Source organism: Cervus canadensis, chromosome 3, assembly GCF_019320065.1.
Source record: "Cervus canadensis isolate Bull #8, Minnesota chromosome 3, ASM1932006v1, whole genome shotgun sequence".
Classification (NCBI taxonomy): domain Eukaryota; kingdom Metazoa; phylum Chordata; class Mammalia; order Artiodactyla; family Cervidae; genus Cervus; species Cervus canadensis.
This window is the reverse complement of record NC_057388.1, coordinates 30247314-30264556: the sequence shown is the minus strand read 5'-3', so window position 1 is coordinate 30264556 and position 17243 is coordinate 30247314. Positions and strand designations below refer to the sequence as shown.

The 17243-nt window shown below is 39.1% G+C and overlaps 1 protein-coding gene across 8 annotated transcripts in view; it reads left to right on the top strand.

Annotated features, from left to right (window-relative positions):
- The window catches only part of LOC122438224 (RUN domain-containing protein 3B), a 157359-nt gene extending 140116 nt beyond the window's left edge, over positions 1–17243 (top strand). For 5 of the 8 annotated variants that reach the window (XM_043462864.1, XM_043462862.1, XM_043462863.1 and 2 more), the window contains one exon: positions 14855–17243. In XM_043462864.1, the coding sequence (XP_043318799.1) occupies positions 14855–15000 (146 nt within the window). In that variant the 3' untranslated portion in view covers positions 15001–17243. The remainder of the gene's footprint in view (positions 1–14854) is intronic. The other 3 variants (XR_006268486.1, XM_043462859.1, XM_043462858.1) reach the window with 3 other exon arrangements.

Here is a 17243-nt window from a genome sequence, read left to right as displayed (position 1 = left end):
GAGTGACTGAACTGAAAAAGGAAAGAAAATAAATGAGTTTTCCCAGCCCCTAAAACTAGAAAAAGAATGAAAAAGTAAATAAAAAGCACAAAGAATAAAATAATAAAGATAAAATCACAAGTTAATGAGATAGAGAATCTAAAAGATATTTACTTAATAAATCAAGAAACCTTCAATTCAGTCAGTTCAGTCGCTTAGTCGTGTCTGACTCTTTGCAACCCCATGAATCGCAGCACACCAGGCCTCCCTGTCCATCACCAACTCCCGGAATCTACCCAAACCCATGCCCATTGAATCGGTGATGCCATCCAGCCATCTCATCCTCTGTCATCCCCTTCTCCTCCTGCCCCCAATCCCTCCCAGCATAAGGGTCTTTTCCAATGAGTCAACTCTTTGCATGAGGTGGCCAAAGTACTGGAGTTTCAGCTTCAGCATCGGTCCTTCCAATGAACACCCAGGACTGATCTCCTTTAGGATGGACTGCTTGGATCTCCTTGCTGTCCAAGGGACTCTCAAGAGTCTTCTCCAACACCACAATTCAAAAGCATCAAGTCTTCAGCGCTCAGCTTTCTTCACAGTCCAACTCTCACATCCATACATGACCACTGGAAAAACCATAGCCTTGACGACATGGACCTTTGTTGGCAAAGTAATGTCTCTGCTTTTTAATATGCTATCTAGGTTGGTCATAACTTTCCTTCCAAGGAGTAAGCGTCTTTTAATTTCATGGCTACAGTCACCACCTACAGTGATTTTGGAGCTCCAAAAAATAAAGTCTGACACTGTTTCCACTGTCTCCCCATCTATTTCCCCAAGAAACCTTATTTTTTAACTAAAAGAGACCCAGATAATTCAATCATAAATGGAGGAAAGCAAATAAAAATTAAGGGAATAAGTATAACCTGATAAATACAATATGAAAAATAAAAAAATGATAGGTCAATACTACTTACAGATATTGATATAAAAGTTTTAAATAATGTTTAGTGGACAGAATCTAACACCACATAAAGAAATGATACACCATGAACAGGAACATATGATTGATTCAGTATTAGGAAATCTATTAATATGACACACCATATTAATAGATCTGAGATAGAAAAGATTTATCATCCACAGATGCCAGAAAAACCTGGGCAGAATTCAACACTTGTGTGATAACCATTCAAGACAGAAGATCTAAGTAATACTTACATTACATGAATATGTATATATGTATGTATGTCTGTCCTAAAATGAGCATCTTAGTGGGGAAATGCTGAGATACCCATTGTTTCTACCACTATTTAACATTATACTGGAAGTTTAGCCAGTGCATTTAAAGAAGAAACTTCTAGGGACATGAGAATTGGATTTTAGAGTTTATAGCGTGAACCTGGGAATCACAGATAAATAACAACACTAATTTAGACAATAAAAAAAAAGTCTTGGAGCTTCTCTGTGGTTAAGAATTCACCTTCAGGGGACACGGGTTCGATCCCTAGTCCAGGAAGATACCACACGCCACAGAGTAACTAAGCCCATGTGCCCCAACTACTGAGCGCACATGCTGAAGGCTCCTGAAGCCTGCATTCCTAGAGCCTGTGCTCGCTGCAACTAGAGAAAACCTGTGTGCAGTGACAAAGACCCAGCACAGCCAGAAATAAGCAAAATTCAAAAATAAAATAAACTGCAAAGTTTAAAAAATAAAAGTCTTCTAAGGTAACAGGATATAAAATTATACAGAAATCAGTAGCCTTCACATGTGGTACAAATAACCAGTGACTCTGTTCGTAGGGAAAAAGAAAAACTTTAAATAGCAGAGAAGATAAAATATTTAGGCATTGTGCATTTCTTGTTAAGTTTTTTCCTATCTCAGGAGAGCTATAATCATTTTTAAGAAATACAAAAGCAGACTCAAGTGAATGGAAAGTAATACTTTCGAGTTTTCTCCAAGTTAATGTAAAGTTGACACAATCCTGCATATGCTTTTATTTTCTAATCCAGTAAATTTACCCTGAAGATATACTTAAGTAGCACAAAACTATGTATGCCCAAGGTTATTCTGTCCACTTAATATTTGTTTACATTCTGTACTTTTCCCTGAATGCTTATCACTTTGAAGAATTTCTCTAGCTACCCCCTTTTTAAAATTTAACTTTTTATTTTGAAGTAATTATAGATTCACATGCAGCTTAATATATAATACAGAGATCTCCATATACCCTTCACCCAGTTTGCCTCAGGGGCAACATCTTACAAAACTGTATAATATCACATCTATGAAATTGACAGTATAATCCACTGATTTCACTCAGATTTGCATGTACTCAGCTGTGTGTGTTTTTAGTTTATGCCATTTTACATGTGTAGGTCCATGTATACACACCACCACTCAGACATGGACAGTTCCTTCACTGCAGGGATCCCTTATGGTGCCCTTTATAACCATACCCACCTCCCTTCCAGCCATGCCTTACCTCTGCCCCTTCCCTAACCCACAGCAAGCACTAATCTGTTCTCTGTTACTGTAATTTGTCATGAAACTATGAAGAATATGGTATAATAAAATCATGAAGAGTACTAAGATAGTACATGGACTTTTTGGATTGGATTTTTTCACTCAGCATAATTCCCCTGAGATCTGTCCCAGTTGTGATGTGTCTATTTTTTTTTATTGCCTTTTTTATTTTTGCTTTTTTTATTGCTAAGAATATTCCATGGTATGGATGTGCTATATCATTTTTGTTTTGTTTTGAAACCAGTCATTGAGGGACGTTTGGGTTGGTTTACACTTGAGGTCTGTAAAGCTGCTACCATTGACTGAATGTTTGTGTTCCCCTAGATTCATCTGTTGAAACCAAATGTCTAGTATAAGAATATTAGAACATGGGCTTTGGGAGATGATTAGGTATGAGGCTGGAGGGTTCATGAATAGGATTAGTGCCCATAAAGAGAGACCCCAGAGAGCTCCTTTACCCCTTCCGTCTTATTAGGACAGAGTGAGAAGACTACTGTATATAAACCAGGAGACGGACCATAACCAGACACTGAATTTGCAGTGACCTTGATCTTGGATTTCCCAGTTTCCAGAACCGTGAGAAACAAATTTCTGTTGTTTATAAGCCACCCAGTTTATGACATTTCTGGTATAGCAGCTGAAAGGGACTAAGCTGCTATGAACCTTTATTGACAGCTTTTTGTGTGAACCTAAGTCTTAATTTCTCTGTGATAAATACCTAGGAGTACAGCTGCTAGGTTGTATGGTAGTTGCATGTTTAGGTTTTTAAGAATCTGCCCAACTATTTTTCAGAGTGACTGTCCCGCTTTGTGTTTCCACCAGCAATGTATGAACGATCCAGTTTCTCCACATCCTTGCCATTTTTCCATGTTGTCACAGTTTTCTATTTTAGCCATTGTTATAGGGATGCATTGCTGTCTAAGTTCACTTCAGTTCAGTCACTCAGTCGTGTCCGACTCTTTGTGACCCCATGAATCGCAGCACACCAGGCCTCCCTGTCCATCACCAACTCCTGGAGTTTACTCATACTCATGTCCATCGAGTCGGTGATGCCATCCAACCATCTCATCCTCTGTCGTCCCTTTCTCCTCCTGCCCTCAATCCCTCCCAGCATCAGGGTCTTTTCCAATGAGTCAGCTCTTCACATGAGGTGGCCAAAGTATTGGAGTTTCAGCTTCAGCATCAGTCCTTCCAATGAACACCCAGGACTGATTTCCTTTAGGATGGACTGCTTGGATCTCCTTGCTGTCCAAGGGACTCTCAAGAGTCTTCTCCAACATCACAGTTCAAAAGCATCAAGTCTTCAGCGCTCAGCTTTCTTCACAGTCCAACTCTCACATCCATACATGACCACTGGAAAAACCGTAGCCTTGACCAGATGGACCTTTGTTGGCAAAGTAATGTCTCTGCTTTTTAATATGCTATCTAGGTTGGTCATAACTTTCCTTCCAAGGAGTAAGCGTCTTTTAATTTCATGGCTGCAGTCAGCATCTGCAGTGATCTTGGAGCCCAAAAAATTAAAGTCAGCCACTGTTTCCACTGTTTCCCCATCTATTTGCCATGAAGTGATGGGACCGGATGCCATGATCTTAGTTTTCTGAATGTTGAGCTTTAAGCCAACTTTTTCACTCTCCTCTTTCACTTTCAGCAAGAGGCTCTTTAGTTCTTCTTCACTTTCTGCCATAAGGGTGGTGTCATCTGCATATCTGAGGTTATTGATATTTCTCTCAGCAATCTTGATTCCAGCTTGTGTTTCTTCCAGCCCAGCATTTCTCATAATGTACTCTGCATATATATTAAATAAGCAGGGTGACAGTATACAGCCTTGACATACTCCTTTTCCTATCTGGAACCAGTCTGTTGTTCCATGTCCAGTTCTAACTGTTGCTTCCTGACCTGCATACAGATTTCTCACTAGGTGGGTCAGGTGGTCTGGTATTCCCATCTCTTTCAGAATTTTCCAGTTTATTGTGATCCACATAGTTGAATGCTTTGGCATAGTCAATAAAGCAGAAATAGACGTTTTTCAGGAACTCTCTTGATTTTTTGATGATCCAAGAGATGCTGGCAATTTGATCTCTGGTTCCTCTGTCTTTTCTAAATCCAGCTTGAACATCTGGAAGTTCACGGTTCATGTATTGCTGAAGCCTGGCTTGGAGAATTTTGAGCATTACTTTACTAGCGTGTGAGATGAGTGCAATTATGCGGTAGTTTGAGCATTTTTTGGCATTGCCTTTCTTAGGGATTGGAATGAAAACTGACCTTTTCCAGTCCTGTGGCCACTGCTGAGTTTTCCAAACTTGCTGGCATATTGAGTGCAGCACTTTCACAACATCATCTTTCAGGATTTGAACTAGCTCAACTGGAATTCCATCACCTCCACTAGCTTTGTTCGTAGTGATGCTTTCTAAGGCCCACTTGACTTCACATTCCAGGATGTCTGGCTCTAGGTGAGTGATCACACCATTGTGATTATCTGGGTCGTGAAGATCTTTTTTGTACAGTTCTTCTGTGTATTCTTGCGACCTCTTTTTAATATCTTCTACTTCTGTTAGGTCCATACCATTTCTGTCCTTTATCGAGGACATGTCCTTTATCGAGGGAAATGTTCCCTTGGTGTCTCTGATTTTCTTGAAGAGATCTCTAGTCTTTCCCATTCTGTTGTTTTCCTCTATTTCTTTGCATTAATCGCTGAGGAAGGCTTTCTTATCTCTCCTTGCTATTCTTTGGAACTCTGCATTCAAATGGGTATATCTTTCCTTTTCTCCTTTGCTTTTCGCTTCTCTTCTTTTCACAGCTATTTGTAAGGCCTCCTTAGAAAGCCATTTTGCTTTTTTGCATTTCTTTTCCATGGGAATGGTCTTGATCCCTGTCTCCTGTACAATGTCAAGATCCTCCGTCCATAGTTCATCAGGCACTCTGTCTATCAGATCTAGTCCCTTAAATCTACTTCTCACTTCCACTGTATAAGGCATTTGATTTAGGTCATACCTGAATGGTCTAGTGGTTTTCCCTAATTTGTTCAATTTAAGTCTGAATTTGGCAATAAGGAGTTCATGATTTGAGCCACAGTCAGCTCCCGGTCTTGTTTTTGCTGACTGTATAGAGCTTCTCCATCTTTGGATGCAAAGAATATAATCTATCTGATTTCGGTGTTGACCATCTGGTGATGTTCATGTGTAGAGTCTTCTCTTGTGTTGTTGGAAGAGGATGTTTGCTATGACCAGTGTGTTCTCTTGGCAAAACTCTATTAGCCTCTGCCCTGCTTCATTCTGTACTCCAAGGCCAAATTTGCCTGTTACTCCAGGTGTTTCTTGACTTCCTACTTTTGCATTCCAGTCCCCTATAATGAAAAAGACATCTTTTTTGGGTGTTAGTTCTAACAGGTCTTCTAGGTCTTCATAGAACCATTCAACTTCAGCTTCTTCAGTGTTACTGGTTGGGGCATAGGCTTGGATTACCGTGATAGTGAGTTTTTGCCTTGGAAATGAACAGAGATCATTCTGTCGTTTTTGAGATTGCATCCAAGTACTGCATTTCCGACTCTTTTGTTGACCATGATGGCTACTCCATTTCTTCTAAGGGATTCCTGCCCACAATAGTAGATATAATGGTCATCTGAGTCAAATTCACCCATTCCAGTCCATTTTAGTTTACTGATTCCTAGAATGTTGAAGTTCGCTCTTGCATCTCCTGTTTGACCACTTCCAATTTGCCTTGATTCATGGACCTAACATTCTAGGTTCCTATGCAATATTGCTCTTTACAGCATCGGACCTTGCTTCTATCACCAGTCACATCCACAACTGGGTATTGTTTTTGCTTTGGCTCCATCCCTTCATTCTTTCTGGAGTTATTTTTCCACTGATCTCCTGTAGCATATTGAGCACCTCCCGACCTGGGGAGTTCCTCTTTCAGTATCCTATCATTTTGCCTTTTCATACTGTTCATGGGGTTCTCAAGGCAAGAATACTGAAGTGGTTTGCCATTCCCTTCTCCAGTGGACCACATTCTGTCAGACCTCTCCACCATGACCCGACCGTCTTGGGTGGCCCCACACGGCATGGCTTAGTTTCATTGAGTTAGACAAGATTGTGGTCCTGTGATAAGATTGGCTAGTTTTCTGTGATTATGGTGTTAGTGTGTCTGCCCTCTGATGCCCTCTTGCAACACCTACCGTCTTACTTGGGTTTCTCTTACCTTGGACGTGGGGTATCTCCTCACGCCGCCCCTCCTGACCTTGAATGTGGAGTAGCTCCTCTCGGCCCTCCTGCGCCTGTGTAGCCGCCGCTCCTTGGAGGTGGGGTTGCTCCTCTCGGCCGCCGCCCCTGACCTCAGGCATAGGGTAGCTCCTCTCGGCCGCCGCCCCGACCTTGGGTGAGGGGTAGCTCCTCTTGGCCATGCTTCTGCACGGCGGTCCGTGGCAGCCACCGTGCTTCTGCGTGGTCCGTGGCAGCCGCCACGCTTCACTTGAAGTGTTTATTGTACTGTCTCACGTGGGTTTAATCTGCATTTCCCTGATGGGCTTTCCAGGTGGCTCAGTGGTAAAGAATCTGCGTCCCAATGCAGAAAGACTCAGGAGACATGGGTTCGATTCCTGGGTCAAGAAGATCCCCTAGATGAGGAAATGGCAATCCACTACAGTATTCTTGCTGGGAAATTACGTGGACAGAGGAGCCTCTTGGACTAAAGTCCATGGGGTCACAAAGAGTCAGGTACAACTGAGGCATTGAGCATGCATGATGGCAAGTGACGTTCATTTTCGAGAACTTATTTGCCATCAGTGTCCTCCAGTGAAAGATCTCTTCCTGTCTTATCTATTCTCTACTTGAATTCCTTTTTTTTTTTAACTGTTGAATTTTAAGAGTTCAATAGATAATTCTAAAATTGATACATGTTAGAAAACACTTAGACTTGATGGGTAGCTATACATTTTTCATGCTCTCTCAACATAGATCACTCTTGAAAAATACTGACTCTTCAGGAAAAGAAATGTATTGGAAGTTCAGCATTTCTTTTCCTGGCTATTTCTTACATTGCATCACAGTAAAAATGAAAGAATTTTAATTTAAAGACTTTCATGACATCATCCCAATTTTATAATGTTCTTTATACCTACATTTCTTGTTGAATGTAAGCTGGATGGTAAGTTCATTAAAATTTATTTTGTGCTTTGCTGCATTGATTAAATTTTTATTATGAATGTGTCATTTTTACAAACATAATCGATGTTTTTCCCTTCTGAAAACAAACACTGCCAACTAATAAAAATAAATGGGAAAAAAAACTACTGGAAATTAAATACATCAAATGTATTGTTTGAAGTGGTTAATTTAATGATAGAACTGTAACTGATTATTACTTTTACATATATTTCACATTTTTTGTTAAAAGTATTAACATCTCTATGTGACAAGTCTTAAGAAATAGAGATTTGTTACTTGAAGAAAAGAAATATGTCCTTGTATTGTAAAACTTGATTCAAACAGAAAAACCTTTTATGCCTTTATATAGGCCCCTACATTCCTCAAGGATTTATTTTAATGAATGATATAGTAAAGAGGTATAAAACAAAAGGAAATTCTACATCCCTACTGATTATTTAAATTTTTAAAAAATTTTATAAGTTAAAATGTACCACAGTTGTTGATAGGAAGATTGAGAAATTGTCTTTTTTTGGAAAGCATGTATTAAGCCTTTCATATGTGACTGGTGTTATGCTAACAGCTACATAGTTCATCAAGTCTAACCAAAAAAAAAAAAAAAAAAAAACCCAAAAAAGAGAATGCCAACAATTAAACTATAACCCATTTGTCCATATCTCTTAGCACTTTTATTTTAAAAGGTCTTTTAGATTTAGAAAAAAAACTGTTTCACTATAATTCTTGTAATATAAAATCTGTCATTTTATAAAACAAAATTTTTAAACTCACCATATTAAAGCACACAATTCAATGGTGTTTAGCATATTCAGTGTTGTGTAACCATCACCACTGTCTAATTTCAGAACATGGCCATCACCCAGTAAATTTTACGAAACCCTGTTGGACCTACTAGGGTTCAGTCCCAATTCCTCCTTCCCCCCCTTCCTGGGGGACTACTAATCTATCTTTTCTTTGAATTTTTCTGTTCTGAACATTTCATAAAATGCAGTCATACAATGTGTAGCTTCTCTGGGGCCTGGTTTTTTTGACTTAGCATGTTGTCACAGTTCTTCCATGCCACGGCGTCCGTCAGTTGCTTCATTCCTTTTATGCTCAAATAACATTCCGCTGCATGGGAACATCACAGTGTGCATTCGTCATTTGACCATTTGGGTTGTTTCCACTTCGAGGCTTTTATGAATACTGCTGCCATGAACGTTCATGTACAAATTTTTGAGTGAACTTATATTTTTCTCTTGTGTATATAACTAAGAACAGAATTGGCTGGATCATATGTTTAACCGTTTGAGGAACTGCCAAACTGTTGTATGGTTTTTTGTGTTTTTTTTTTTTTGAACAGACAGTTGCATTTCACAGTCCCACCAGCAGTGAGGGTGTCATTTTCTCCTCGCCCACACCAACACTTGTACCGACTGTCTTTTAAAGTATCCATCGAGTAGGCATGAAGTGGAATTTCATGGTTTTGACATGGATTGCGCTGATGCATAATAACGTTGAACATCTTTTCATGTGTTTGTTGGACATTTGTGTATCACCTTCAGAGAAATGTCTACTCAGATCCTTTGACCATTTGAAAATTGCATTGTCTTTTTGTTGTTGAGTTGTGATAGTTCTTTGTGTTTATTTTGGATTCTAGTCCTGTATCAGATAATACAAATTGCAAGTATTTTTCTCCCTTTCTGAGGTGTGTTTTCACTTTCTTGCTAGTATTCTTTAACTTACAAAGTTGTTGATTTTGACAAAGTCCAATTTATCTAGTTTTTCTTTGGGTTGCTTGTGTTTTTGTTTGGTGTCACATCTAAGAAAATGCTGCCAAATCCAAGGTATATCTATTAAGTATATTCAGAAAACTAAGATCATGGCATCTGGTCCCATCATTTCATGGCAAATAGATGGGGAAACAGTGGAAACAGTGGCTGACTTTTTTGGGCTCCAAAATCACTGCACATGGTGATTGTAGCCGTGAAACTAAAAGACACTTAACTCCTTGGAAGGAAAGTTATGACCAACCTAGATAGCATATAAAAAGCAGAGACATTACTTTGCCAACAAAGGTCCATCTGGTCCAGGCTATGGTTTTTTCAGTGGTCATGTATGGATGTGAGAGTTGGACTGTGAAGAAAGCTGAGCACTGAAGAATTGATGCTTTTGAACTGTGATGTTGGAGAAGACTCTTGAGAGTCCCTTGGACTGCAAGGAGATCCAAGCAGTCCATCCTAAAGGAGATCAGTCCTGGGTGTTCATTGGAAGGACTGATGCTGAAGCTGAAACTCCAATACTTTGGCCACCTCATGTGAAGAGTTGACTCATTGGAAAAGACCCTGATGCTGGGAGGGATTGGGGGCAGGAGGAGAAGGGGACGACAGAGGATGAGATGGCTGGATGGCATCACCAACTTGACGGACATGAGTTTGCGTAAACTCTGGGAGTTGGTATGGACAGGGAGGCCTGGTGTGCTGCTGTTCATGGGGTTGCAATGAGTCGGATACGACTGAGCGACTGAACTGAACTGAACTGATATGTATCCAAGGTGTATATATTTTTGTGTATGGTGTGAACTAAGGTTCCAGTTTCATTCTTTCTGTATGTAGTCAGTTGTCCCTGGACCATTTGTTGAAAATACTCTTCTTTCCCTCACTGAATGGTCCTAGAACTCTTGTTGAAATCCATTACCCATACACCTGTGTGTTCATTTCTGGATTCTCAGTTCTGTTCTGATGATGGTGCCACATCATCCTTAGTCCATATCACGCTGCCTTAAATTACTGTAGCTTTGCAGTAAGCTTGAAATCAGGATATGTGAGTCATACAACTTTGTTCTTTTTCAAGATTGTTTCTGTTGTTTGGGATCCTTTGCATTTCCTATGACTTTATTTCAAATATAATTTGTGTTCATTTGTGTATTTTTGACTCTACTGGGTCTTGATCCCTGCGTGCAGGCTTTCCCTAGTTTGGGTGAGTGGGGGCTGCTACCAAGTTGCAGTGCTCGGGCTCCCACTGCAGTGGCCCTTCTTGTGGACCGCGGGCTCCAGGGCGCTCAGGCTCAGTAGTGGTGTTTCCCAAGCTCTAGAGCTCAGGCTCAGTAGTTGTGGTGCATGGGCTTAGTCGCTCCGTGGGATCTTCCTGGAGCGGGGGTCGAACCCATGTCTCCAGAATTGGCAGGCAGATTCTTTACCACTGGACCACCAGGGAAGCCCCCATATGAATTTTAGAATCAATTTGTCATTTCTAAAAAAAGGCAGTTAGAATTTTGATGGGGATTACATTGAATTTTTAGGTCAATTTGGGAAACATTGCCATGTTAACAATATTATCTTCCAGTCCATCAAAATAAGTGATGTTTTTCCATTTATTTTAACTTCAACTATCTTACAGCACTATTTTATAGTTGTCAGTGTACACACTTGTATACTTTTGCTTAAGTTTATTCCTAAGTATTTTACTCTTTTAGATGCTATTGTAACTGGAAATGTTTCTTAATTTTCTGATTGTTCGTTGCTTTTTTTTTTTTTTTGATCCAGTCAAGGATCCCACAGAGCATTTAGTTTTCAGTCTCTTTGGTGTCCTTTCATCTAGCAGAGCACTGTACCCCCCACTCCCAACTTTTTCTCTCACTTGACATTTATGTATTTTATGCACCCAGCCAAGAGTTTTGTTAAATCCCTGACAATTTAGATTTCTCTGGTCGTTCATTCTTCGTATATGCTGGTTATACATATTTGGGAAGAATCAGTCAGTTCAGTTCAGTCACTCAGTCGTCTCTGATTCTGCAACCCCATGGACTGCAGCATGCCAGGCCTCCCCGTCCATCACCAACTCCGAGTTTACTCAAACTCAGATCCTTTGGGTCAGTGATGCCATCCAACCATCTCATCCTCTGTCATCCCCTTCTCCCACCTTCAATCTTTTCCAGCATCAGGGTCTTTTCCAGTGAGTCAGCTCTTCACATCAGGTGGCCAAAGTACTTGAGTTTCAGCTTCAGCATCAGTCCTTCCAATGAATATTCAGGACTGGTTTCCTTTAGGATGGACTGCTTGGATCTCCTTGTAGTCCAAGAGACTCTCAAGAGTCTTCTCCAACACCACAGTTCAAAAGCATCAATTCTTCGGTGCTCAGCTTTCTTTATAGTCCAACTCTCACATCCATACATGACCACTGGAAAAACCATAGTTTTGACTAGACAGACCTTTCTTTGCAAAGTGATGTCTCTGCTTTTTAATATGCTGTCTAGGTTGGTCATAACTTTTCTTCCAGGGAGCAAGCGTCTTTTAATTTCATTGGGAAGAATACAGTATAAATAATGCATCTTTTTTAGTACATCTCATTAGGAGGTCACTGTCCTTTTTGCACACTGAGAGACCCTTTAAAAGACTGTTCCTTTCGACATCGTCTGTCACAGCTTCCTTGCTTTGTGGAAAACAAGATGTTCTGAGATTCTTTGGTACATATCATGGCCATACCCAGGATCAGCTGTTTCTCCAAGAGGTCCTGTTTCCTTACACTAGAAAATGATACCAGAGAATATAATCTGGGCCATAGAGGTGCCTGCTATGACTGGACTGGTCACTGTTTCTAGCCTCTTCACTAACAAGTTAGGAAGTTTTTTAAAGAAAAATATACCTTAAATTTATTTTACTTTGTAATTCATACATAAAAGGTTTCCAGGTACTTGATTTTATATTTTTATATCTTTCTCATGAGGAAAATATTGGTCCCTAGTTTATAGGAACATAATTATTTGCTTTTTCCCTTATTGTTCTAATTTCAAAGTAATATTATCTCTGTTACTAAAATAGGAAAAGTTAAAATAGATTAAGATCAGTTTGTAATTAATCTTGCAAATATATTCCAGAGTCAGAGTACTGTGCTTAAAGTTCATCTCAACTCTGCTGACTTCTACTTTCATAAGTAACTGTTTTATTAGTTTAATTATCTATTGATCTTTAAAAACATATGCAAATTAAAATAAATTCATGTTCCTCAATATAAAAGGTAACACGTTATGGGCTTTGCTTTTTCCACTACATAGTATATCCTGGAAATTATAGAGATCTTTCTCATTCTCTTTTACACCTGCATATTACTCCATTGTGTATGTTAGACTTTTAGTCTTTGCAGTTACTGTGTTATAATCTGTATGTTTTAAAAATATGTGTAATCTAAGTATATATTCTCAAAGAATTGAGAATAGGACTCAAACAGGTACTTGGATGCCAGCGTTCACAGCAGAATTATTTTCAGTAGTAGATAGGTGGAAACAGCCCAGATGTCCATAGAGATGAGTGGAGTAACAAAATGTCATATACACACACCATGGAGTGTTACTGAGCCATGGAAAAGGGATACATACCACATGCACGAGCCTTGAAAACAAGTATTACATTAAGTGAAATAAACCAGACACAAAAGGGCAAATGCTGGATGATTCTGCTTTTAAGAATGAATCTAGGATGGGCAAATTCACAGAAAGTAGATTAGAGGTTTCCAGAGACTGAGGGGAAGGGGAGAAAGGAAAGTTACTGTTTAAAGAGGTAGGGAGTTTTTGTTTGGCAAGATGAAAATTTTTTGAAATAGTGGTTGGTGATGATTGCACAATAGTGTGAATGTAATTAATGTCACTGAATTGTACCTTTGTGTGTATGTAATTAGCAGTAAATCTCTGAAATATTATAGGTCAATGATGAATTAGGAATTTGGGAGAAATTGTTCAAGCATTTGAGTTCCTAGAGCATTTAGCAAGAACTCTAAATGGCCTGAAATAGGTCTCTAAGCTTAGACCTGAAAAGGAACATCTGTATCTTTTGATGATAACAAATGTCATCATCAAAATAAAGTGAAGTCACTCAGTCACGTCCGACTCTTTGTGACTCCATGAACTGTATGTAGGCTACCACACTCCTCCGTCCATGGGATTTTCCAGGCAAGAGTACTGGAGTGGGTTGCCATTTCCTTCTCCAGAGGATCTTCCCAACCCAGGGATTGAACCTGGGTCTCCCACATTGTAGGCAGACGGTTTACCATCTGAGCCACCAGGGAAGTCCTTCATCAAAATAAGCTAACATTTAAAACCTGAATGTAACAATTATTCTTCCATATGTTTTCCTAACAGTGTTATATCTTCCTATATTTTACTAGTCAGCGAAACCATGAAGTGAACATGGTCATCTTTTGGTGTCTGTTCTCCTTTTACAAAGGAAGGAACAGGCTCAGAGAAGACGCCTTTCCCCCAGTCACATGGCTGTAAAGAACAGAGGCATTCTTTCATGTCCCAGCACAGTTCTTACTGAGTCATTCATTATGTAATTGTGAGTGTCTCCTGTGTGCTGGCACCGGGAATATGATGACGACCACAGCAAACTCCGTGTCCTTACTCAGTCTGTGGTTTTTTAATAAAGGAGTGCCCCACAGTTATCACATAGTATGACAGTGAAGACACTGCAGAGGGGCTGTCTGAGACAATGCATGACATTCAGAAACGTCTGACATCTGGTTCAGTTTACATTTCTGTAACCACGTGAGTAAAGCCTAAGCTTTCCATCTTCTTTGGAAAACTGATTTTCACCTTACTAGCCTTTCACAGCCTTAGGCCAGCCTCTTAGAGCAAGCGTGTGCTGCTTGGGAAAGAATGTTTTCCCCAGGCGTGGACACAGACCTCAGCCACTCTTCCTTCAGGGACCAGCTGACTTCCAGCAGGTAACCGTATCCTGGTGCAGCACAGATGCTGAATAAGTTTATTCAGTCAGTGGACAGAGGTTCCCTGGGTCCAGCCTGCAGCTGAACTGAAGCGGCTCTGCTGTGTCTGCATCACTTTACCTTTACCCACATACGGATCTCCTGGTATTTCTGTTGCCTGGGCACTTGTATTGTTGCTATAGTTTTTTGTTATTTTTTACTAATCGAATATGACCATATTCTCCCCCAAAAGGTAAATTCCATTTTTGTTCCAGAACATCTCAAGCTTCCAGATCTGGAACCTTAAAAGCAGCACAAATAATCCCACTGTAATGTTTCTATAAGGAGTAGCATTGAAACTACTGGAAGATCAAACATGTCAACATACAGATGTTTGATTTTACAGTATATCTGCACCGTTTTATACAGTATGTAAAGTTTAATGGTTTTAGGATCTTACTAGTATCAGGTTTCAAGAGCAATTAAATATTTGTTATTTTATCCGAATTTTTAGGTAAAGAAGATACTCCCTCATTACTTGGTCTCTGTGGGTCTCTAACATCAGTGGCAAGTTACAAATCTCTAACAAGCCTAAAATCAAATGACTACCTTGCAAGTCCTACAACAGAGATGACAAGTCCAGGTCTGACTCCATCCTGAAAAATTGTATGTAAAAGCCAGAAGTTTTTATGTTGCAAATATTCCATATACGTAAGTTTGACTGCTGGGAAAATCTTTGGAATTTTATATTGTTCTGGGACATGTCTGGAATTCTGTTGCTTATATGAGAGAATTTAGTCCACTCCATGTAAACTTCTGGGTGAAAAAAAAAATGCTGCCATTTTTCATTTTAAAATGATTATATTTGTGACTGAAGTTTAAAACACAGGCTTAGAAAACTTTCAGATATCCTCTAATAATCCATTGCAAATTGTACATATTTATTATTCAGCTGATTTTCATATATTTAAATGTATCATAGTTGCCAGAGACTGAGTTCAAGGTTTTACTCTAGACATTTAAGTATTTTCTTTTGCTCTCTTATTCAATTACATTTTCTAAAAATGACTTACTTCAGTTTTCGTCAACTCCCTCCCAGGTCCCTTGTCGTTGAAGTGAGGAGAAAGGTTCTCAGCTGCAGTTTCACAGCAGTTTGTTCAGTGTAACAGTTGCCGTTTAGCATCAACCTAACACTCCATTCAACATTTTATACATTTTGTAGGACGTGCCTTTAGGCAGTTACTAAATTTGTTCAGGTCACAGGGAAAGTATTTTACAGTATTTTAGGCCATTTAGGTAAATGAATAACATTTCATTTTCTCAAAATTTCCTTTAAAGTTTACCAATTTAAAAATTGATCACATTTATGTCCCATAAACTGGAAAAACTTAAAGATGTAGAACAGATGTTGAAAACACTTTTATCAGGAGAGATTTCAAGTTCGTTTAAGGATTTGAGAAGTTTTAAAATAAGGATCAGTAGGCTAACCACCATACTTAACACCTGACATCCAGTGCTGTTTTTCTCTTGTGTGCAAGAAAGAATTGTGTCTTACGTGCTTTAACAGCTTCTGTCATTAGTCATGCCATAATCTCATTTTAAAACTGACCTTAAAAATTACTAGTTAAAAATTAGTTTTATTAAAAAGCTCTGAGCTGTCTTTTAAATTTTTGCAAATTTTGAAACAACTGTACATTTGGTCCCCCCAAATTCCACCATGTTGAAAGAGGAAACGTATGAAGTATATTTTCTAGAGTAAGTAGTATGAGGGAAACATGATCAATTGTGCCAAAGATGTTTTATACATTGTTTACATGAAGAGGCTACTACAATACTTATCTGGGCCTTCATATGCTATTTTTTGTTAATAAAACACTACATTCAAACTTAGTAACTTTGACTATAGAAAGAACATTCCTCCTAAAATATTGAGAAAAGCAGTACTTACTACATTATTCTTTGTATTAGAAATGTGGGAGTGTGGTGGCTCTCTGCAATACTTTACTCTCATTATTCAGAATTTAAGATGATAAACAGTAACAAGGCTACTCTTATGTTAAGACAGTTCAGTGTCATTTCAGGGACAAAGAAGACCTGCAAGCCCTTAAAAGAAATTATTTAGAGGCATCAGAACATACTCAGAGCTTCCTTACTTTAGCTTAAGTCTTTAGCACTTGTAGTAATGCAAATATTCTTGAGAAATGGTACCATCAATCTAGTCTAATTCTGTATACCTTCTTGTCAATGATGTATCTACAGCAGTTTGTAACTCAGCAAGGGGAATGGAAGGAAGGTTGAAACAAGGGTACTGGAAACCTTGGGAGGAGCGAAGGAGAAACGATTAAGGGCGGGGGGATCTTCAAAAATTTTAGGCTGGCCTTAAGCACTGTTGCTGCTGCTTTCCTAACAACGGTCAGACTATTTAAATGCTTTCATTCATGGTCCACTCTCAAATGACATTATCCTTCAGTAATTAAAGAAAATCACTGTTACATTTTCCATACATGTTTATAATACAGAAAGGAAATACGGGATTCCATAATTGATCATAATTTTCGGATTTGTTCTAATGTGCACAGAATCTTGTGCATCTTAACGTGCTGCTGAACGCAGATTGAAACATGACATCTGAGGACAGTGACGTTTTCTCCTTTCTTGGAGCTCTTGGTATAAAATGGATCTGCTAATGTGACTTCAGGTTTCTACACAGTTCATTTCACGCTAGTTTTAGAGATAGTTTGTTAACGTTTGCATGAGGTATGTCTCGATCTTCAGTAGTGTTCACTGTCCACACACCCTCCCCTAAACAGAATGCTGAACTATATGCTACTATTTCCATGTGTATTTTGTTGCCTTGATGTACGATACTTGTTGCATGTATATTAAACATTTTGTACCACGCA